General features: G+C 38.9%; 1 protein-coding gene across 6 annotated transcripts in view; it reads left to right on the top strand.

Moving 5' to 3' along the window:
- The window catches only part of pank4 (pantothenate kinase 4 (inactive)), a 60,758-nt gene that overhangs the window by 26,639 nt on the left and 9,458 nt on the right, over nucleotides 1-24,661 (top strand). For 3 of the 6 annotated variants that reach the window (XR_007265301.1, XR_007265300.1, XM_048615089.1), the window contains exons 9-18: nucleotides 1,911-2,011; nucleotides 5,053-5,208; nucleotides 8,424-8,536; nucleotides 10,130-10,217; nucleotides 13,421-13,572; nucleotides 14,306-14,361; nucleotides 17,220-17,269; nucleotides 21,252-21,296; nucleotides 22,006-22,110; nucleotides 24,289-24,389. Coding sequence is in view for 3 of the 6 variants with exons in the window: in XM_048615089.1 (XP_048471046.1) it covers nucleotides 1,911-2,011; nucleotides 5,053-5,208; nucleotides 8,424-8,536; nucleotides 10,130-10,217; nucleotides 13,421-13,572; nucleotides 14,306-14,361; nucleotides 17,220-17,269; nucleotides 21,252-21,296; nucleotides 22,006-22,110; nucleotides 24,289-24,389 (967 nt within the window). In the remaining 3 variants the exon portion in view is untranslated. Of the gene's footprint in view, nucleotides 1-1,910; nucleotides 2,012-5,052; nucleotides 5,209-8,423; nucleotides 8,537-10,129; nucleotides 10,218-13,420; nucleotides 13,573-14,305; nucleotides 14,362-17,219; nucleotides 17,270-21,251; nucleotides 21,297-22,005; nucleotides 22,111-24,288; nucleotides 24,390-24,661 lie in introns of those variants that run through there. The other 3 variants (XR_007265302.1, XM_048615090.1, XM_048615091.1) reach the window with 3 other exon arrangements.

Below are 24,661 nucleotides of genomic sequence, written 5' to 3'. Positions count from 1 at the left end.
TGAAACGCTGCAGTCCATGTGCTGTAGGTAGATCCACAATGTACTTAGAAAGGGAATTCCTTGATTAAACCCAGTCACAGTGAAGGAACAGTATTATATTTCCAGTTCTGAATGGTGAGTGGCTTGGAGGGGAACTTGCAGGTGGTGGTGTTCCCATGTATTTGCTGTGCTTGAAATTCTGGATGGAAGTGGTTGTGGGTTTGGAAGGTGCTGTCTAAGGATCTTTGGTAAGTTTCTGTAGTGCATCTTGTAGATAGTGGCAGCAGTGTGCATTGAGTGTCAGTGGTGGAGGGAGTGGATGCTTATAGATATGGTGCCAGTCACGTGGGCTGCTTTGTCCTGGATGGTGTCAAGCTTCCTGAGTGTTGTTGGAACTGCACCCATCCAGGCAAGTGGGGAATATTCCATCACACTCCTGACTTATACCTTGTAAATTATGGCACTGGGGAGTCAGGAGATGAGTTACTCTCCGCAGTATTCCTAGCCTTTGACCTGCCCTTGTAGCCATTGTATTTATATGGTGAGTCCAGTTGAATTTGTAGTCTGTGGTAACCCCCAAGATGTTGATGTTGGGGGATTCAGTGATAGCAACACCATTGAATGTCATAGGATGGTGGTTAGGTTGTCTCTTATTGGAAATGGTCATTATATGGCATTTGTGTGGCTTAAGTGTTACTTGCCAGTTGTCTGTCCAAGCCTGGACATTGTCCAAATCATGTTGCATCGAACATAGACTGCTTCTGTATCTGAGGAGTCACAAATGGTGCTGAACCTCATGCAATCATCAGTGAACATCCCTACTTCTGACATTCTGCAAAAGTTAGTGCCAGGTTCTCAATTTTGCAACCTATATAACTAATTATGTGCAGGAACCAATATTTCCAAATTTGCTGATGACTCCAAGCTCTGTGTGAATGTAAGTTTTGAGGAGAATGCAAAGATGTTGAAAGAGAAATGGGCAGGCTCAATTAATGGGTTTAAACTTGGCAGATTGTATATAATGTGAATATGTGTGAAGTTTTCACTTTGGTAGAAAAAAAATCAAAAAGTCAGAATGTTTATTTTAAGTAATGAGGGGTTGGAAAATGTGGGTGTCCTTGTCCATAAGTCAATAAAAGCTAACATGCAGGTACAACAAGCAATTAAAAGACAACTGGTATGTTAGCATTCATTTCAAATGGATTTGAAACATAAATAAAGGTGTCTTGCTACTGTTGTATCGAACCTTGGCAAGACCACATCTGGAGTATAGTGTATAGTTTTGGTCTCCTTATCTAAGGAAGGATATGCTAGAATAGAGGGAACTTAGTGGAGACTCACCAGATTAATCCTTAGGATGGCAGAATTGTAGAAGAAACTAGGTCTGTATTCTTTAGAGTTTTGAAGAATGAGAGGCTATCTCATTGAAACATATAAAAATCTTACAGGGTGAGACAGGGAGGATGTAAGAAGGATATTTCTTCTAGCTGGTTGATCCTAGAATCGGGGCTGTAACCTTAGGATAAGAAGTATGCTGTATAAGACTGGAGGAGGAGTTTCTTCACTCTGGGTGTTGAATCTTTGGAATTCACAACCCCAATGTGTTCAACAGAATATAAGCCTGTGTTCTACACCTGCCCTCATTATCTAGCTTTGATGGGAAAAAAAACTAATTCATTGATTAACTTGACATTGTTGGTAGTATTCTTGCTTTCTGAATCAGCAGTTCACTGATTCAAACTAGGCAGCAAGACCTTGAACATTTAATTGAGGCCGCAGGCAACGTGGGAAGGGGTTCCTAAAGTGTCTGTTAGTTAATAGGAAACATTTTTCAATTCCGTGTAGTTTCTTCAAATTTTCCTCCTTTCCCAGAATTTCAACCGTTTTGCTCCTAAATTGCACACTTTTTACCCTATCATCTTATTTTTCAGATCCAAATCAGTATAGCTGGGGAGAGAACTATGCTGGCAGTTCAGGCTTAATGAACACTTCTCCTGATGTGCATCCATTGCAGCGAACACGAAGTGGAACGGTATGCATCTGTAATGAGAATCATGTATTCTTTAAACCAAGTGAGTTATGTAAAACCTGGTACATTCAAAAGATTTAGCCTATGGAGTGAATAATTACCAGCATGTCCTTCTCTTTAAGTAGTTCCGGTTTAAGTAGACAGTAGCTGCTGTAGAAGCAGAGAGTTAAAGTGACATTTAATGTTCTTTTGTGGCATAACAAATCAAATTATGGTTGCCGTTTCAAAATTTGTGCTAGTTGTTTCAAGTAATTTGCAAAAAGCCTTGTTTACAATGCTTTCTAATGTAGCACTTTGAGGCTAAGAAATTGAACACTAAACTTGCATTGCATAAATGCTAACTGGAGGATCATCCTGACACTGGAGAGGTACAGGATCCTTCTTTCTCAGGAGAGCCTCTCTATTGAGCTCTGGCTTGTATTGCTTTTGGCCGAGACTCTGGATGCTGGCTACCTTTACAGCACAGTAGTAGTGTACAATGTAAATGAGCCTTGAAACCTTCATGAATTTGGCATGGTTGTGCGTTCACTAATGTGCAGGTTCTTACAGCAGTTCGATTTATTCTGAAGCAAACCTTTATTTCCCGTGAAGTTTTTTTTAATCCCACCATGCCGTGAAGGGAATGAAAAAAATCCTTTTCCTGAAACCAGCAGATGACTCTTGAGTCATGACTACCTACACTTGAGTTCTGTTAAAGTAGCAAGTGTTTTGAATTAAGGTGATAAGAAACCTGTTTAAACCTTGAAATAGATTTTAGAAGCAGAGCGTTATCCACTCCATTCCTTGAAACGTCTTGAGCAATAAAATTTAAGATACCAGAATTTTTCGAAAGGTTGCAGTGATGTGTAGAGAAGGAAAACAGGAAAGCAATTCTCCTTTTCAGCGATTGAGATCTAGCTTGCATGGGATTGCGGGGGATATTTTCTTATTTTACTCATTTTGCACTTTTAAGTTCTAACCTGCATCTTTCATTCCTTCCTGGTCTCTTCCACCTTATGTTACTCCTTCTACAGTTTTCAGTAAGTGACCGTTTTCATTTCTTCCCCTTTACTTTGTTGCGGTAACTCATCAGTGTAATTCTCAGCCTGTGGAAAGAAGGAACAGAAAAGAGTTGGCAGATACCCTGAACAGTTGACATTGCAGCTATGCAGGTTGAATAGCCATGCCCTTCGATTGCTTTCCCTTTCTCTCTAGTGCAGAATGGGAAGGAATTCAATCACTCCGACTGTTTACATATTTTTGGGAGGGTTGAGGGAAATCCCTGCAGGGTGAATTCCTACTAGACCTGTCTGTACTCAATTCTGTGTTTATGCATCAGTTTGAATTACTCTAGCAGGAAGGCTGGATGTTATCCCGTGATGTTTTTTAGTATTTCCAAAAGTGTGAATTAGAATTATACTGCTAGCACTTGTAAACAAATAGTAAAATGGAATTCAGTCATTTCAGTGCCTTGTAGTAAAATGCAAGGAATAGAAAGACTTGCATGCCTTACAACAGTGCTGTCATGATTAAAAAGCCTCAAAAAGCTAATTTCCAAGTGGTTGGGTTATGGGGCCATCTATGCTGGCTCTTGTGTACAGTTTTAATAATGATCAAATCATAGACATATAGCACAGCAGGACCTCCATTGAGCCTGTGGCAACTTTTTAAAAAACTTTCCATTAGTTCCATTCTCTTACTATTTCTCTGTCCAGTAAATGTTTCTTTTTGATGTATTTATCTAGTTCCTTTTTGAATGTTATCAAATTTGCTTTTCAGAAGGTAACTTCCAGATTGTAATTGCCTATGTAGTTTTTCTTTTCCTTCATGTTGCCCTACATTTATGTCAGTTACTGTAAATATTTGCCCTCTGCATGCCAACCCATCTTCTGCTTGAGATAGTTGCCTATTATTTTGTTTATTAGAACTCTTTTTAAAATTTCTAATGCCTCCATCAAATCCCCCTTCCCCTTTAGTCTGTGCTAATCTAAAGAGAATAACTTGGGTTTCTCTTGTCTCTTCGTATAACTGAAGTCTTTAAACCTGACATAATGTTACATCCTGTAAATATTTTCTGCACCCTTGTTAAAGTTTTGATTTCCTTCCCGAAGAGTGGTGCCCAGGATAAAACCATTAGATATAGGAGCAGAAGTAAGCCATTCAGTCTGTTTCTCCATTCAATGAGATCGTGGCTATCTGAGAATTTGGCCACTGTACTCAAGTTCGGGCCTAGCCAAAGATTCGTTTCCTTTTTAACAACCTCTGAATTTGTTCCACCAGCAACATATGCCTCCAAAGTCTCTGTCTCCTGTGCTCCTGTATATTGTACCATTTAATTTATACTGATTCTCATTCTTCATATCAAAATGAATCACGTTACACTTTTCTCGGTGTTAAATTTGACCTGCCATGTGTCTGCCGATTTCACCAGTCGTCTATGACCTTCTGAAGCCGGTTAACTATCCTCAAAGTGCACAACATGTTTGAGTTTTGCATTATCTGCCAACTTAGTCTACAACTTTACCATATTTACATTAATGACCTCGACTTAGATGTATCAAAAAGATCAGTGCTCTTTAATACCAATGCCTGTGGCACACTACTACACACTTCCCTTTAGCCTCTCAAATGATTATTCATCACTATCAGTATTCTGTCCTTCAGCCAATTTTATATTCAAACAGCCGATGTCCAAAAGTCATAAGCTTCATCAGCCATTCCTCCATGATCCTTTAATTCTGTTATTTAATTAAAGAATTTGGTTGAGTTAGTCAAAGAAACATCATTTTGTTTTAACAAATTCATGCTGGCTTTCATTTATTAATATATTTTACTAAGTTGTGAAGAGTTTTGGCCCGGATTAATGACTAAGTAGCAGAAATTGGAAGAAACTTTGCCAGATAAATTTGAACAGCCAATGAGGCTTCCTGTAAATGACAATTTGGCAGTGTGGGTGTTTACTCTACCGATATTTGTAGTTTTTGAGGTGCTATAAAAGATGCCTAATGAGAAATGAACAGAAGCGTTACTTCATGCAGTAAATTGAATGTTTGATTCTTTGTTAGTTTGACATGTTGGAGATGGACAGACTGGAACGGCAACTGGTGAACCTTCCTCTCCTCCTTGATGCATCGTCATATGTCCCAGATACAGTTGATCTCACAGAAGATGCCATGGCAAGGGAGTATTGGCTGAGCTGCTTTGAGGATGCTTTAGATGGTGTAAGTTTTTTGTTTAAATAGAATTACATAGAATTTATATTTGACCCACCTGACCTGTGCTGGCATTTGTTCTTCACGAGTGCCTTGACAATTTACCTCCTCTAACTCAATCAAAGTTATCTCTCTTTCTTCATGTGATTCACCTTAAATGTAGCTGTGTTATTTGCCTCAACTTTTGGGAGAAGTTGCTGGATGATCTCCTTAGTAGTATCTGGTAATGTTGATTTTATGCCTCCCACCTCCCGATTTATTTTTAATAAACTGCACTTCCCTCTTTTGCCTATCAGGGTTCAGTTCCACAGGCATTGACAGCTGCCCAGTACCTAGTATAAGCAGACATTTGGCTTGTGTAAGATCCAAAAAGGAATGTTGGGCTGTTTATCATGTTCATCAAACTGAAGTATGATCTTAAACTCTGAGATCCATGCTGCACATGTAGGAAGCCTTCCTGGGTAATGGTATAGGACGGAAATCCTGATTCTTTTTCCTTTTCCTGCTGTATTGGTCTTCAGCAAGCTGCACCAACTGAAATCACTTAAATAAGTAATTGAGGCTGGCAATGTCAGTATAGGTTCGTATTGTTTGGTACGTGCACCACTGAGCCACTCAATTTTCAGTCTTAAAGCTAAATTTGGATATTGCTGCAGTTCTGTTGTCAGTTGCCTTGGTAGATAGGACCTGTATCTCTAAGTCATTAGATTGTGGGTTTAACTCCCACATCATCAACTTGAGCGTGTAATCTAGGTTGACTCTTCAGTGCAATACTGAGGGTTATCTGCTCTGTCAGAGATGATACCTTTAGGATAAGGTGTTAAACCAAAACCTCTCGGTTGTACCTTAAAAATCTGGTAGCACATTGCAAAGAAATGCAAGTTAGATTTCCTCAGAATTCTGGCCAATATTTGTTCCTCAATGAAAATCTAAAAGCATGGTTATTTGATCATTTAATCAATTGCTGTCCATGGGAACAAAAACGGAAATCTCTGGAGAAGCTCAGCAAGTCTGGCAGCATCAGTTTCTCTAGCAATTTGTTTTTCTTTCATATTTCCAGCATCTGCAGTTCGTTGTTTTATTTTGCTGTTCATGGGATCTTGCTATTTGCAAAGTAACTGTTACATTTGCTATGTTATGCCTGTGATAGTACTTCATTGACTATAAAAACATTTGGAATTTCCTGTGGCCCTGGAAAATATACCAAGGGTCAACACTTTGAGGGCTCTTTGGCGAAATTCTTGAGAGCCACTTTTCCATTACCACTAATTCCTTTCTTGGATGATGCAGTTATGTAGTAATTTATGAAGTATGTAATACCTTCATTATTTGTGTTGATTATTTACAGTTTCCATTGTTTAGAAATATAAGTTAGCACAAATGCAAAAGTTTGTATACATACATATTATTAAATCTTTCAACTTGTAATTTATAAATAAAACTTTATAGTTGATTTATGGTAAATATAACTTCCATACTCTATTTTCAAAATGGTGTCATGCACACATCGTAGTCAGTTGTTCTTCCCTTTCAACCCAGTACACATTGCAGTTGCTCCTTGCCTGCCGTGCAAAACAAAGTGTATTGAAAGTTCTTAGTTTTGGCCCTTGTGTCATATTAGTACATTGCAACTACAGGTAACTGTCAATAGCTTAGTTTTGTGCTACAAAACCATCTTTTGGAGAGAATTTATATTCTTCTTCATCTATTTTAAATTTGAATTTGGCATTCTTTCAAAACAAGAGGTCTGAAAGGCTTGGTCCTTCATATGTGGATGAATGTCCAAGACATGCCCAAGGTCTGTCCAATTTTTTTGAAAACTTTACAGATCCTTTATCAAGAGCAATGTATATCAAGACCAATTATAATCAACCCCTCAACTACTGTCTGGCTGACCTTTAGGCCTTGGTTCCCTAACACATGCACAACTTGTTATAATCAAAAATTCAACAAAATCACTATTGCATATTTCAGTACTACAGTATAAATGTAATTACAGATTGCACCTCCCTAATCCAGAAGCCTTCAGCTCCAGGTCTGAGCCTTTTGCTGGACCACAGGTAGTTATGTATATTCAATACGCAACACTTTAAAAGTAAGGACCTCACCTTGACCTTTATAAATCACAACCCAGAGTTTGGGTATCTCTGTGAGAGGGCAACCAGATACAAACTAGGTGAGATGAGGTGGACGATGGAGGCTAATAAGTCTTATTGATGTCTCCATTTCCCGTGTTTTCTTGTACTTTAGTCACTAACTTGCACCTATCGACTGCTTTATAATATAATACTGCTTTAAAATGTTTCGTCACCTGTTTTAGTTAAATAAAAATATCTTTATTACAGTTTTATAATGCTTTGTCACCGTTTTATGCCTAAGTATTATACGTTTATCTGGTTCACAAGCTAGAGGTTAGACATTCTAACATTATTTTGAAATCCAGAAATGCCTAGGACTTGTGTTCAGATTTTAGAGCTTACAGTGTACCAGATTTGTTGCAACACATTTTTGTATGAGCCATAATGCAATTGTCGTGTTTTGTATGAGCTTTGCCACTTCTGTAAAATATCTTATTGCTGAGTAAGCCATTACGAAAGTGATAAATCTTGAGTTCCAGATGTACAAAATTAGAATGCACTTACAACTGGATCATTTGCGTTAATATAATACTTTTAATGTAGTAAAATTTTTACTGCATCTTTTTTCAGATGAGAGTATAATCATGGAAAAGGCTTCAAACCAAATAACTTCCATGCTGGGCTACTAAATGTTACTTATAGTAGTAAGTTTAAGGAACGTCTTAAACTTGGGTGGAGAGAGTGGCAGATGGGTTTAGAGAGAGGATTCCAGGACTTGGGGAAGATTAAGTAACTTCAAAGTAACTTGAAATAAAATCCAAGTCTCTGTAGAACCAATAAAAATCATTGCTCTACCTTGACTGGCACTGTAGTTTACTTGCTCATTTATGTCGTTCACTGTGTTCAAGCTGGTTGCCATCTTGGTCTATATAGGAAGTGTCCATGCGTCAAGAGCAATTAATTGATTATGAAACAATTTGGGTATTTGGAGGGTATGATAAGACACAATATGAATTCTTCACTTGCATCTCTCATGCTCTCCCTCGCATTCTCTCTTGCTGTCCTGGTGTAATATGACATCACGTCAGACCCATTAACAGAATCTGCTTTGATATAAAGCTGTATCTTTCTTTTTTTCTATTTTAGGTAGTAAAGCGAGCTGTTGCTAGCCAACCACAGTCACTGGATGCTGCAGAGCGAGCAGAGAAATTCCGGCAGAAATACAGGCACAAACTTCAGACACTGAGGCACCAACCATTGTGAGTTTTGACCATGTCCAGTCCCTAAGTGGATCCAAAGTAATTCTAGATTGATGTACAAAGTTCACAATACTGTAATATTGCTCAGTCTTGAAACCACCTCCCCTTCCAAGCATCTGGATCTTGTTGCTGTAATGCATGTAAATGTTTGGCTTTATGACCAATCAGGTTGGGACATATCAAGTGGTTCATGTGGAGCTGAAGCCTGCTATTACAAGTTGAGACGATTATAGATGTATGTAAGCAGAAGCAAGTAGTTAAGGGAGAAAGAAGAAGCAGGATATTCTAATGGGATTAAAGGAAGTAAGATTGGAGGAAACTCCAGTTGAGAATAAATTCCAATATAGACCAGACCAGGTGGGCCAAATAGTCTGTTTCTGGATGGTAAATTCTTTGTAATCCAGTAAAATAATGAGGCAGTCTTGCCACTTTTATGTGTCTGCCTCTTGGAATACTGTGTACAGTTCTGTTTCCCACAGTACAGATGAGATATTGTAGCCATTAAAAAGATACAGAAGAGAGCAATCAAGATGATCGAATGAATGAAGGGATTTGATTATGAGGAATGATATGTAAATTGTGCATGTCCCCACTGGCAATGAGAAGGTTGAGCAGTTGATCTGTTTGCTTTCAGGAATAGGTAACGCTGGCCATTACCAGTTGCTTCACCAAATCCAGAGCAATAGCACCAGAGGATATAGCCTACACTCCAAAGGCATTAAATTCAGAACTAATCTGCAGAAGCACTATTTCACCAAGTGAATGGTAAATCATTGGTAATGTTTGGAGGCAAACTGTCGAGGAAGATGGTTGCAAATTAGATTGATTTCTTTCGGGAAATAGTATTTTGCCATATACTGTGTAAACAATTTGAGACAGTTTGTGGTATTTAAAGTATGTATGGGTGAAACAGGTAACTTAGGAACTGTGGCTTCGAAAGCCTTTCCAGTGGGACGTGGCATTCCTTGTCTCAAGTCTGAAGCTGTTGTAGACTTATTATAGAGATTAATTGCCATGATTGCTTAGCAAATCCATTAGTTTTATATCATGCAACTGTTGAGATGGTAGAGGATAGACTAAAGCGACCTTGATCTTTTTTTGATCAAGCAGTTCCTATATTTACAATCATTAAGTTGTCATAGAAGTCTGTGGCCAATCAGGATTGCTATTATTGAAAAGCATAACCCATTGCTGCCAAAGAGATAGAGAAATACTTGAACAAAAACACTTAAAGTGGGAAATCTTCATTTTCCAGTGGCAATTATATATTTTAAACAAAAATGCATTATTTAAAGAAAACTACTTTTGGTGCATCCAAAGTGGGGAAACCCTTCAATGTCTGACAGAATTGGCTGTTATTCGTGGAGGAGCCTGGGAAATGAATATCAACAGGCTATTTAACATGGAAGGCATCAATTCTAAATCTGATCTATTATTGCACACTCTTCACATTTTCACTGTCTATTGGAGATAGTAGCAAGGTGCAGTAACCTTGGGCAGCATTATATTGCTTTAAACAAAATAGATTTTTGTACACCTTTGGCTGTCCTGGTATATCCTGAAAATGCTTTTTCACTTCCATTTTTCTCTCAGTGCATACGGATCCCTAACAGTCAGAAGCTTGTTGGACACACGGGAGCACTGTCTGAATGAATTCAACTTTCCAGATCCTTACTCAAAAGTAGGCACTCCTGCTTTCCTTACTTTTCCTCAAAAAAAAGTACCAGTAATTTGGTTTTGAAGAAAAAAGCTTTGGCCAAATGTCTTTGATCCTTGTGTTGCTTTGAATATGGAAAATTGGGGCCTGTGATGTTGAAAGTATACTTCAGAGTATTTCAGAGATAGCAGGATTTGTGTTATACTGATGAGCTGCCACCAGGGGGCAGTGTTGAGAAAAGTATTCTGCGACATTACAAGAAACATTTGCAGTCAGCTCATCAAGTGGTCTCATTAAAGTTAGCCTTTTTTTAAAAAAGAAGACCACCAAGATAAAAGAACAAATACACTTTTGTATATATAACAGTGTGCATTTTTTGATAAATTATAAGAATGGTATGTCAGTATCTGACGCAGTGGTTTTCTGTCTCCATGCCCTTTCCAATCTCTGACAGCCCAGCCTTCCAAAGAAGCTTTTGGGTTTTATTCTACGTACACAACTTGACTCTCCCCCTCTCCTGAGATTGTGAGCAGACCCAACCTAGGGTCCACTTGTTTCAGGATACCTACGCTTTCTGTTTAGTATGTATCACTGCGTCAACTGAAGAGTTGGAGATGGGATGGGACTTGTGGCAGAACTTGTAGGAAGCATTCTGTTTTGCAGCAAATTAGGTCTATTTACTCTGCAATCAATTTAAGCAGCACATTACATCAAACAATCTGCAGAGTCTATTTAATGAGTCTCTGCACACTACAGCAATGACTCCCGATGATATCAAGATTAATTCTGCAGCAACAGGCTGTGAGAGGTAGATCGTTGGATAAAAATTATAAGCGTAAAATCAATCCAAGACTGTCATGTCTCTTAAAATCTTTAGGAATAATTTTCAAATTCCTGGACGCATCAAAGCTAAAGTCGAGTACAGAATTGGCAATGCAAGATGCAGTAACAAGAAGATGATAAAAACAAACAAAATAAATTAATAATTCAGATTAAACTGTAATGTATATGGAGCAATTGCAAATACCAACAAAGTAAAGGATTTGGTTCTAACAAAATGATAATAAAGTGTGGCAGAGATGAGACCAAAATTCAATTGAATGGTTGATTATTTAATCTACTTGCTTAACTTGGGGAATAAACAGAATATATAGGATCTGATTAAATTGCTTGATTTTACTTTACCTGTATATCCCTTGACAATATTAGAGTTTAACATTGTTACATTTATTTAAATGAATGTGTCAGATTGAAAGTTGAACATTCACTCAATCAGTGTTATTGTCTCTAGAGTCTGAGCAGTTGTAGAACCCTGCATGAAACAAAAGCATTAATTGCAGCCTTGTTTGCACCTTTGGCAGAATGAACTTTCATTTTGAGATAGTAAGAACTGCAGATGCTGGAGTCAGAGATAGCACTTTGCGGAGCTGGAGGAACACAGCAGGCCAGGCAGCATCAAAGGAACAGGAAAGTTGACATTTTGGGTTGGGACCCTTCTTCAGAAATTTCATTTTGATGTTTTCTTCAGAAATGTCTGTTGAAAATTACTCAAAGTGAACAATTTTGAAATCAAAGGCGTTGGATCCACATAGTGTCCGCTTGTTCCAGGATACCTATGCTTTCTGTTTAGTATGTATTAACGTCACTGTGTCAACTAAAGAGTTGGAAACGGGATGGGACTTGTGGCAGAATTTGTAGGAAGCATTCTGTTTTGCAGAAAATTAGGTCTATTTACTCTGCAATCAATTTAAGCAGCACATTACATCAAACAATCTGCAGAGTCTATTTACTGAGTCTCTGCACACTACAGCAATGACTTCCAATGATAGCAAGATTAATTCTGCAGCAACAGGCTGTGAGAGGAAGATAGTTAGATAAAAATTATAAGCGTAAAATCAATCCAATAGAGATTAATGGGGAAATATCCAATCATCCCCATTCTAACTCTGAATAATGATGTCTCTTTAAGGCCCTAGTATGACTAACACTTTTATTCAGTTAATTTAGATTTCGTTTTCCCAATTTAAATCTTAACTGGAGCGAGAGATACTTCTTTCCAATCCACAGTAGTTGTTTGGATTCAGTTAATGTGGAGGTAGCCCCAATTTATTTTTTCTAAGTTTGAGCTTTAAAGGATTTGGCAGGCTTATTTTATCCTATGGAAGATCACAACCACCTTCCGTTCAAATTCCAGTCCAGGAACTTGATCACATATCCTATGCTGACATTTAAATGCAGTCACTTAAGTACAGAATGGAAAGAGTGACATCTTTAATTGAGTTAAATGGATGCCTTATCTATGCTTCTAGGACAGACTTGGAAGTACAACAGAAGAGTTCTGAGAAAGAGTCATCTCTGAGAAAGAGTCATCGGACCTGAAACGTTACTCTGATTTTTTTTTCCATAGATGCTGCCAGACCTGCTGAGCTTTTCCAGCAACTTTGTTTTTGTCCTCGTGGTGTTCCGGCCAGTACAGTACTATCCCTCAACGAAAATCATTAATTGCTGCAATTCAAAAGTAGCAAATTAGTTATAAAATGCTCTATGATGTCCTGTGGTCAAAAAAGGCACGATATCCCGTACACCCAACCCTGCAGCAGTATTCAGATTTTATTAATATGGAGGCGAAAACCATGCTTCCCTGATAATCCTGCATCATAAACACTGGTTTGGATTCATTATTTTTGGAAAGTTCATTGGATATCACAACCTTTGCTGTTATGATCTAGGAGTTGTAAATTAAGCGTGATACAGTTTACTGTTGTATTTTACTTTTGTTTTATTTATACTTCTATTCAACTTGTTGGGCAAATTATAGCCCAAATCGCAGATTTAACTGATTCCTGTCTTTATTATTTGAAGGCTTGAAGAATATAAGAAAGCTTGTGCTAATTCCTGTTCAGGGGTGTTCTGTTTTAGTCAAGGGAAATGTATGTTACTTGTTATTGTATCTGGTAAACAGATGTGGGTACAGTTATGTTTTGGAATATTCCAAGTGAGAATTCATTTGTGTTAGTGGTTCTTGGCACAGAGCACCAGAGCAACATCTGGTGCAGCCATGATATATGTCCCACTTCTGGTATTGACTGTAACTTGCTTGTGATTATCAAATTAGCCTATTTGTGGTCAATATATCTTTTCCACTGTTGGCTGATCTTGAACATTTTTATGTCTCTCTGATGTTTCTCAGTATTTGATTGCAGTTACGTTCATTTACTGTTTTGCAGGTGAAACAGAGAGAGAATGACATAGCATTAAAGCATTTTCAGAAAGTTGTGCAGGCGTTGGAGTCACTCAGCATGGAGGAGCGGCAGTTTGCACTAGTGAAAGGTCTCCTGGCAGGGAATGTCTTTGACTGGGGAGCCAAAGCTGTTTCAGAGTAAGTTGGAAAGAGAACACTGTTACATGCTGTAATATTTTAACTAATTGTCAAAATTTTGAAGAGGGGAGGATGATTTCTTTCTGGAGGTGCTGTCTTGTGCCCAGGTTTTGAATGAATCCTGGTCCATGATTACCTCAATATTGGTTGGTTTGTGATTCACCTGTACTACCTAAGTTCCATTTGGGGTAACCTGACTCCTTGGGTAGGAAAAGGTTTTAGTGATTTAGTTTTCTATGGGCATGGTACAGACTGTTCTTTTATTCCTGATTATTTTGTTTCAATTTTTTTTGAGGTTTTAGACTTTTGTTGTTGTTCAGTATTTGCTTGCAGGCACTCTTAATGTCTTGATGCCAGACTACAGATGTTTTGCAGTCTTTTTGACAGTGGGGTGAAAGGAGGCATCGATTCTGACATAATTTGACATCTATCCTGTGACTTTCGCAGCAGGGGTAAAGTGGCAGCAATCAGCAGCAAGAACCCTGGCCCATGGCATTTGATTTCTGTTGCAGTCCTGGGAACTGTTGGGAAATTGAGCACCAACAAAGAGTAGAAGCTGGCTCACTGTCAGATTAGATGCTGTTTGTACGTACAAACAAAAGTTCTGATGATAGAAAAGCACTGCCTTGCCATATTCAAGGAACAGCATTTGAATATTCACTTGAAAAACATTTTCTGGTTGCAGTGTACCTGTATGTGGTAAATCATGTTTTATTTTTCCTCCCACATTTAGTGTCCTTGAAACAAATTCAGCATTTGGCTTTGAAGAAGCAAAAAAGCGCTTACAAGGTAAAGAGCCATGAGGCATTTTTTGTCATTGTAAGAAATTAAAGATTTTTTTCAAACCCGCAAATGAGATTGGTATCCTGTGTGCTGGGGTGTTGCACTTTAGCGGAATTAGAGTAATTGAAATGTAAATTAAATTATTTAAATTACTTATTAATCTAGTAATCTTCACCTTAGCATACCTGTCTCCTTAAACCCTCCTGAAATGGCTGCTCACTATGCGGTACAATTCCATGGGTAATGTTTGCTCACCTGCATACTCAGTTAAATAGTAATTCTTCAATATTTTGGGGGGGGTTTCAATGCCCGTCACCAAAAGTGGTCCGACAGCATCACTACTGATCAAACTGGTTGGTCCTAAAGGACACTGCTGCCAGACTGGGTCTGCAGCAGATGGTGAGGGAAGCAACAAGAGGGAGAAACATCACCTCAGCCTCACCTCATCCAATCAGCCTGCCGTAGATGCAACTGTTTATGACAGTATTGGAGAGAGTGACATGCACAGTCCTTGTGGAGACAAAGTCATAGTTTCACATTAATAATATCTTGCATAATGTTGTGTGGCATTATCACTGCTAAGTGCGACAGACTTCAACAGATCTAGCAACTCAAGGCTGGGTTCTATATGGACTATCAAATTCTAACATATTCTGCAACCTTGTGGCCTAGTGTACCTCCCACGGTATTACCATCGAGATAGGAAATCGACCATGGTTCAATGAACACAGGAAACCTTGTCAAGAGCAGCTTAAAAATGAGGTATCAGTCTGATGAAGCTATGAAACAGGAATACTTGCATACCAAAGAACATAAGCAGAGATAGACTGAGCTAAACAATCCAACAACGAACAGATCAGGTCAAAGCTGTGCAATCCTGCCACGTCCAGTTGTGAATGGTGGTGGACCATCAAACAACTCACTGGAGGCGGAGGCTCCACAAATATCGCCATTCTCAATGGTGGGAGAGCGCAGCATATTAACACAGAAAATAAGTCTGAAGCATTCACAATAATCTTCGGCCAGAAGTGCTGAGTGAATGATCCGTCTTGGCCTTCTCCAGAGGTCCACAGCATCATAGTTGGCAGTCTTCAGCCAATTTGATTCACTGCACATGATATCTAGGAAGGGTTGGAGGCAGTGCATACTGCCCTGACAATATTCCAGCAATAGCACTGAAGACCTGTGCTCCGGAGCTTGCTGAACACCTAGCCAAGCTGTTCCAGTACAGCTACGATACTGACATCTGCCCGACAATGTGGAAAATTGTGTAGGTGTGTCATGTACACAAAAATCAGATTTATCCTGGCCAATTACTGCCCTATCAGTCTACTGCCAATCATCAGTAAAGTGATGGAAGGTGCCATCAACAGTGCTATCAAGTAGCACCTGCTCAGGAATAACCTGCTCAGTGACGCCCAGTTTGGGTTCCACCAAGGCCTCTCAGTTCCTGACCACATTATAGTCTCAGTTCAAACATGGCCAAAAGCGCTGAATTCCATAGGTGAGGTGAGTGTGACAGCCCTTGAGATCATGGCCACATATGACCGAGTGTAATGTCAAGGATTACTAGCAAAACTGAAGTCAGTGGGAATTGGGGGAAATCTGTCTGCTGATTGGAGTCATACCTGGCCCATTGAAAGATAGTTGTGTTTGTTGGCGGTTACTCATTTCAGTCCAGGATATCTCTGCAGGAGTTCCTCTGGGTAGTGTCCTAGGCCTAAACACCTTAGCTGCTTTGTCAATGAGTTTCCCTGCATCGTAAATTCAGAAGTGCAGATGTTTGCTGATGATTGCGCAATGTTCGGCACCATTTGCAACTCCTCGGATACTAAAGCAGTCTATGTCCAAATGTGACAAGACCTGGACAAGTGGTGTTCCCGCCAATGAAGCTCCCAATATCAACATCCTGGAAACTGAACTTGACTCGCTCTATAAATAAGTGCTTACAAGAGCAGGTCAAAGGCTAGGAAAACTGCAGTGAGTAGCTCTTCTCTTAGTTCCCCAAAGCCTGTCCACCATCTACAATGCACAAGTCAGGAGTGTGATGGAATACTCCCCATTTGCCTGGATGTGCAGCTCCAAGAACACTCGAGAAGCCTGACATCATTCAATACAAAGCAGCCTGCTTGATTAGCACTGTATCCATAAAAATTCAGTCACCTCATCAATAACGTTCAGTTGTAGCAATATTTATTATCTACAAGACGCACCTGCATGAATTCACCAAAGGTCCTTACACCTTCCAAATCCATGATCACTTCCATCTAGAAGGAAAAGGGCAGCAGATTTGTGGGTACACCACCACCTACATCTCATGCCACTCACCATCCTGACTTGGGAATGTATTCTTTTGCTGGGTAAAAATCCCAAATGGCATGGTGAGTCTACTTACAACAAATGGACTGCAGCAGCTCACCACCACCTTTTCAAGGGCAACTAGGGACGGGTGATAAATGCTGGTCCAGCCAGCAATGTCCATGTAAGTGAATTTTAAAAAATTGGCACAGAGGGGAGTGGACAGAGAAGGAAAAGAAGGGTCCTCTACTAAGCTAAGTCAATTAACCTCTGCACTAAAAAGTTAAATCACCTTAATACCCCACTCACCCACCTTCAGAAAAATGTACAGACGAGTAGTACGATGTGAATCTATGCCAAGTTAAGTCAGGTTAATCTTTCAGGTGGAGCTCCTGAGCCCTGCCTGAGGATTACCTCTTTTTGTCCTTGAGACTGATGTTGGAGAGTGTCGCTATTGCCTCAATGCTTGATCTGATGCTGAAGCTTCCCTTTAATAAACAATTGGAGTCCATTTGAGAAGAATTTAATTTAAGTAACTAAGAGATGTATATTTTTGTGTTTCTCAGCACGCCCTTGGCTGGTGGATGCATATAATGACTGGTTAGAGCGTCTTAAGGTAGGAATTTTAGAAATAGTTCAATTATTTGAGTTCCATAGTCAAGATACTGGACTGGACTATGTAATCCTTCTGCGTATGGAAGACATGGGTTAAATGTTAAATCTTGGATGTAGTTGTGATACCTGGAAATTTGTAATGTAAAAGGGATTTACATTAGTATGCAGAATCTAAATAATTCTTTACAGTTGATCTGGCTAGTTGCAAATCTGTGAAATAACATAGCTTTCTAACTCTTGTGCATCTCTATCATATAACTGTGTTAAATATCTATCCAGTTCTTTCTTAAATTTGCAAACACAGGCTGCCTCCCCTATGTATCCAAGTATTCTGTTCCATTTATACATCTTTTTTAAACTTCTGTCCCATCATAAATGCAAAGCTTTAACATTATGTAAAAAACTTGTGCCCATAACATTTTTAATCAAGCATGCTGTGGTACATTTCCATGCAGACCCTACATTTATGCCCATATTCAAACAAAACCACTAACACTTGGCACCATTGGTGAATGCTTTGTAAATGGATCATATTTATTTCAGCTGAGTTTAGCCTTTAATTGTGCTTTGTAGTATACAGAAGTGGAAAATGTTGCCTGTGTGTAGATGTTACAAATCTTTCTGCTACATGAATTGAAATTGGCATATAAGAATGTGAAAAAGTTTCTTCAAAATAAATTGCAGGAATGTTTATGGAAGATGCCTTGATGTACTTTTCTGCTTGGTGAATGATTCACATCAAGGGAGTTAGGACAGGAATTTACATTGCCCCAATGTAATTTTCTACAGATTAGTTCCAGGTCTGCACAAAAGCATTTTGCTTTCAAAAAAAAGACTTGTTGTGTTGTTAAAGATTTCAATGTCCTGGGTTATATTTTTATCCATTTCTCATGATGCCAAAAACATTCCATTGACCACTAATACACCTGACATGAGATTTAATGCCTAAAACATAATCACAAAATTTACAGCACGGAAACAGACCCTTCGGTCTAACTCGTCCATGCCAACCACATATCCTAAATAAATCTAATCTCATTTGCCAGCATTTGGCCCATATCCCTCTAAACTGTTCCTATTCATATACCGGTCCAGATGCCTTTTAAATGTTATAATTCATTTAATCATTTCGATATAACCATCTACACCTTACATATATATTTATAAAACTTCCCCTTAAATGCATCAAATAAGGAAAATGATTTTATAAAGACCCTTTGGCTTCTAATCTTGTCCTTCTGGTTTATCAGTTCGTCCAGTTTAGCATACAACTGTTGAACTTGAACACTGCTGTTTCTTTCAATTGCACTGCTTTACTAGTTAGATTGCTTCAGGCATTAATTGCACTATGAATAGACAAAGCCATTTTCAAATTTGCATCCTCTAATTATTATCAGCTAGACTAGCTGTGAATAACCTTCTGGATTTGTATTGTCAATGCCATTTAATATATTGGATACCTCAATGCAATTTTCCATTTTAGCCTTTTGGTCCCTCAAGTATAAAACTCTAGCTGTTCTGTCTTTTCCACTTAGCTCATCTGTTTTACACTTGCAATCAATCTTGACCTGCTTTCCAGCCTCTATAGAGAATGCAGGCCATAGCATGCCAACCAAAATACACTGTCTTGACACCTAAATCATCTGTACCTATAAAGCTACACCTTCACTCTTTTTATCTTCCTCTTTTCTGAATAATTGATTTTTTGTGTATTCTCTTTTATGAGGTGAGCCATAACTTCACACTCCCGAAGGAATCTTATTATGTTGCCTCAACATATGATTCCAGTTCAAATATCTTATTCCCATTTTTTCTAGCATTTGGGAAAAGACATTCTTATCTTTAACAGTTTTTGTCACCTTTTTATGTCCATTCAGATTGCTAATTTATTTGGCAGTCAATTAATTGAAATTATTTTCTCCTCTGCACAATCTGACCCTAAAGTAATTGCTGTAGTTCATCTGATTTGTATCAAATTTATTTTGTTCTTTATGTTTTGTGTTGCTGATAATTGAATCTGTCGCAGTTTTTATACAATCAGTTGAAATCCAAATTTTAATTGTGAAACAACCCATTTGCCATTGAATTATAGAATGGTTACAGCACAGAAGGAGGCCATTGGCCCACTTTGTGCCAACATGCTGCCAGAATAAGTTAGCTTCTTCCAACGTCAAATCCTTCACCTGTACACCTGAATTTCCTATTCTCTTCACGTGTTTAAGCAATTTCCTTTTTAAAGCCACAGTTGAAGCTGCCTCTGCTATGCTGTCAGGGAGTTTATAAAAATTTTAAAAATAGCATGGCTTTTGCATTGTATGCCTCTGTTTACACGCCAAAGATCCTTATGCATCTTGATTAATCACTTTTTCAATCTGCCCTCCTACCTTCAATGATTTGTGCGCTAATATCTACAGGTCAGTTTGTTCTTGTGCCTCTTTCAGAATTGTATCCTGTGTTTCAGTTTGCCCTCCTGTTGTCATCCTACCAAACTTTGCACTTGTTATTATGAAATTTCATCGTTGTTATGACAGTCCACTCAACCAACCTCTCTTTGACCCCCTAAATTTTTAACTTATCAAGTTCCCCATTTCACAGTGCTTCATTGGCATATTTTAAAATTGTGTCTGGTACATCAATGTCTGGGTCATTGATATACATTAGGTAGTGCTGTAGTCCTATCACCAACCCAAAGGGCATCCCATTGTATACTTGCCCCAGTCTGGAAAACAACCGTTCACCATTACTGAGTATCCTTTCAAATGGGAACTGAAGAATAATTTAATGTTGTATTTAAACTGTTGAGTACTGGGTCAATTAAGTGGCCAATTGAAGTCCTTCAATGTATTAAAATGTGCAGACAGCTTGATTTTGACACCAGTAAAACATGGTGGCTGAAAGCAATTATCTCTTCCAAATTATTTTCTTTTAACTGAAAATATTGGATATACTCAGCAGTTCAGGCAACTCTGTGCAGGAAGAAAGGTTAACATTTCTTATCTGTGATCTTTAATCAAAACTATTTAGATGCAAGGTCATTGACCTGGAATGCTAACTTTGTTTTCCTTTCTACTGATGCTACCTAACTCGCGAGTAATTCAAGTATTTTCTGTTTGTCACTTATATAAATGATTTTGTTGAGAATACAGAAGGCATGATTAGTAAGTTTGCGGACGACACCAAAATTGGCATAATAGACGGTGAAAGTTTTTTTTTAAGATTACAAAGGGATCTTGATCAAATGGGTCAGTGGGCTGAAAAATGGCAGATGGAGTTCAATCTGCATAAATGTGAGGTATTCCATTTTAGTACACCAAACAAGGGTAGGGATTATACAATTAATGGTAGGGCCTTGGCTAGTGTTGTAGAACGGAGGGACCTAGGGGTACAGGTGCATAATTCTTTGAAGTTTGCATTACAGACAGGGTAGTTAAAAAGGCCACAAAAACCAAAAGAACTGTGGATGCTGTAATCAGAAACAAAAACAGAAGTTGCTGGAAAGGCTCAGAAGGTCTGGCAGCATCTGTGAAGAAAAATCAGAGTTAATGTTTTGGGTCTAGTCAGAGGAATGGCCACCAGACCCAAAACGTTAACTCTGATTTTTCTTCACAGATGCTGCCAGACCTGCTGAGCTTTTGTAGCAATATATGTTTTTGTTTGTTGTTTAAAAAGGATTTTGGCACGCTTGCCTTCATTGCTCAGTCCTTTGGGAAGTCATGCTGAGGTTCTATAGGACATTGGTGAGGCCTCTTCTGTAATACTGTGTCCAGTTCTGGTCGCCCAGTTATAGGAAGGATATTATTGAGCTGGAGAGAGTTCAGAAGAGATTTACCAGGATGTCGCTGGGTATATGGAAGGTTTGAATGATAAAGAAAGGCTGGACAGGCTGGGACCTTTTTCACTGGAGTGGAGAATTTCAAGACTATGGGGCACATTTTTAAGGTGAAAGTAGAGATTTTTAAAAAATGGACGATTTTTTTTCACAGATGGTGGTTCGTATGTGGAATGAACTTCCTGAGGAAGTGGTGGATGTGGGTACAGTTACAATATTTAAAAGACATTTGGATAAGTACATGAATAGGAAAGGTTTGAAGAGATATGGGCCCTAAGCAGGCAGCTGGGGGACTACTTTAGTTTGGGATTACGTTCGGCATGGACTGGTTGGACCAAAAGGTCTGTTTCTGTGCTGTATGACTCTATGGCTCTATAACTGCAGTTATGTTGCTTTTTGTGTCTTGATTTGGCATTGTATATTTGTGCCCTTGTGAGCTATGGATCCAAGAGGAAGCAGCAGGAATTCTTATCTCATTGCAGAAATTTTTAAACATTTAATTTTTACGTAGTTACCCCAACTTCCTAAAAGTGCATTACAAATTCGAACCTAATTAATTATCTAGATGGTTTATTGTTAAAACTTTGTACATGCAGAATGAATTGTAGGTCAATTAAGATACTTGAATTAATGCAACATCATAAATCCCAAAAGCAAGATGTGCGCGGTGGAGGAGAGTTAATATCGTCATATGGTCTCTCTAATTTGACTAATCTGGCATTGGCTATCAATGATGCTATTAATTTCCGTTAGTACTGCCGATTTACTGAATTTTAATTTCATTGGTACTGGAAATAAACTTTCTTGTTAACCAATGAATATCTGAATGTCTATATAATACATGATTAGAGATTTTTAAAAGAAACAACACTGATCAAATACCAAACTTTACTGGCTTTCTCTTGCAGGGTCCTCCTCACAAATGTGCCTTATTTTTCGTAGATAATAGTGGAATAGACATAATTCTTGGAGTCTTCCCGTTTGTCAGGGAGCTGCTGTCAAAAGGCACAGAGGTAACATATTACACATTGCTGCTTATAGTTGAGAAATAGTGACAAATGGCCTATCAATCTCAGTTAGATGCATGCATGTGTACGTACAGACTAACATATACAGAGCCAGGAACAAAAACAAAGTTGCTGGAGACGCTCAGCAGGTCTGGCAGCATCGGTGAAGGAAAAAACAGAGTTAATGTTTCGGGTCCAGACCCAAAACGTTAACTCTATTTTATTTCTTCACAGATGCTGCCAGACCTGCTGAGCTTCTCCAGCAACTTTGTTTTTGTTCCTGATTTACAGCATCCGCAGTTCTTTCGGTTTTTATATACACAGCCAGACTGTGTGTTAAAGTTTGAGATATTTAATGGAGGGTGGGACAGTCACTCCTTCGACCAAGCAACAGTGGGGGGATGCTAGAGGTGGGGTAAACCCACTTTTTATTCGTTGGTTTTAACACATTTGCACTCTTATTCCCTTACTTGGGCTGCCCTAATGGCTTTAGTGGTAAATTTGTTCTCAGTTGGTCTCTGAGCCATGAGTGTTCAATTCCTCAACTGTATAGAGTCAGCTGAATGAATTCAGGGTGGCAGTGGGAGGCTACAGCTATTGATCGCCAAAGCACTGGGATAATTAGGGGGCAGATTAGTTTCCCCTAATCATTAGCTGGTGACAATAGCTTTACAGTGTGCTGGATAAGGACAGGATGAGGCTTGGCTCTCAATGTCTACCAGAACTGAGTATCTAACACTAATTCTGTAGATTTGTTTATGACAAAAAGTCATGCAGGGAAAATTTCTAGAGAGCAGCAAATATTTGACAGCATCATTAGGGAACTTGTGTTATACACTCAGAAAATGGGAAAAACAGGGTGCAAGTGGTTTACTTCCTGTTAGCCAAATTGGTCCTCATTCTCCCATCAATTGGATTTAGGGTGGTTGGAAGTGGTCATTTTCCAGTTCTTTTACCAGTTCCCCTGTGTCACCAACTTTGTCATTGGTTTAAAGTGGTGTTGTCCCACCACTAGCTTTCTCACACAGGTGCTTGGTCCAAGGAATGAACTGCCCCACCCTCCATTTAGTACCTAAAATCTTAACGCAGATTGTGTCTGGCTCTGTATGTGTGTTAGTGTGCATGTACACATACGTGCATTGAATCAAGATTGTTAGGCTGTATCTCTATGTTTGTGTAATGTTGTTTGCTGAATTAGAGCTTCATGATGTGGCTGTCAGTAATGTATGTCACAAAAGTAAGTGTGTTAATGAAAAGAGGTTTGCAAAATAAATAGCATTTAAAATTCTCTGGTTGTGCCGCCTCCACCCTAAATCCATCTTTGTCTGTAAATGCTATTTTTCTTAGTGTGTAACAGACTTTCATCATGCTCTATACCAGCTGTAATGATAAAGCAACATTTTGATAGGAATGAATCACATTCAAAATACATATTCCTTTTGTGATATTTTTAGCTTCACTTGTTGCATTCCCTGTCACCATGTTCTTGTTCCCCTCCCCCCTCTCCAGTGGGACCATCTGTTCTTTCCAGTTTGGCAATTAGACACACCATTGTTCTACTATTCTCACATTCTGATCATTTAATCTGCACTATCAGCACCCTTTCTCCCCCAGCCCAGCACTCCTCCACCCACTATTTCATAAATGCTGCCCCCTCCACACTGCACGTCAGCTCTGATGAAGAGTCACCTAGACTTGAAACGTTAGGTTGCTGTCTCTCCATGGATGCTGCCTGACCCGCTGTGATTTCTAGCATCTGCAGTAATTTGCTCCTACCTTTTGTGACATATTAACCATCTTTTAAGCTGGAGGTGTCTGTGCCAAAGACCTTATTCCATGCTTGCCTGTTGCGATTTTACTTTGTTGTGACTGTGTTGTTTTGCTGCTTATTACCTTCAAGACTGTCTCTAATCCCCTTTACAGACTTATTGATCCCTTCTCCATTCCATGTGCTAAGTAGAGTCAAAAACCTTTAAGGGCAGTTGCTAGTCAGCAGCTGTATATTTAGAGTAGCACTCTTCTACAGATGCTGGATCATCACTATAAGTGTGTAATGTGATGGAGGAAGCTTCTGAGTCTTGCTTTGCTTACATGGCTTTTACAAGAAATGTCTAAACTCTATTTCAGTGGATTTGTCTGTGATTTCACTCCAAGCTTGCCTGATGCAATTGTCTTCAAATGCAGGTCATTTTAGCCAGTAACTCAGGACCAGCATTAAATGATGTTACCTGCAGTGAGTTGGCAATAGTTACAGAGAGGATTGCAGCGATGGATTCAGTCATCAGGTGCGCAGTGTGACAGGATTGCATTCATAGTCCTGCCTTTACTTTGAATACAATTCCGAATATTACTATTGGCTGGAGGTGTACTAATTTTTAAAAAAAAGACTTTACCTTTTCAATTTTCATTGTAACGTTTGGAGGAATTTGCAGTGTTATTAAATGAAAATGGGACTAATTAAGATATCTCTCTCAAGAGGTGATACAGGTATGATGGGCCAAATGGCCTTTTTCTGTGGCATATGATTCTGTGTATCCTGGAACGGAGAGCAGCTGGT

Source organism: Rhincodon typus, chromosome 31 (assembly GCF_021869965.1).
Source record: "Rhincodon typus isolate 14 chromosome 31, sRhiTyp1.1, whole genome shotgun sequence".
Lineage (NCBI taxonomy): Eukaryota > Metazoa > Chordata > Chondrichthyes > Orectolobiformes > Rhincodontidae > Rhincodon > Rhincodon typus.
This window is presented reverse-complemented; position numbering and strand designations above follow the sequence as displayed.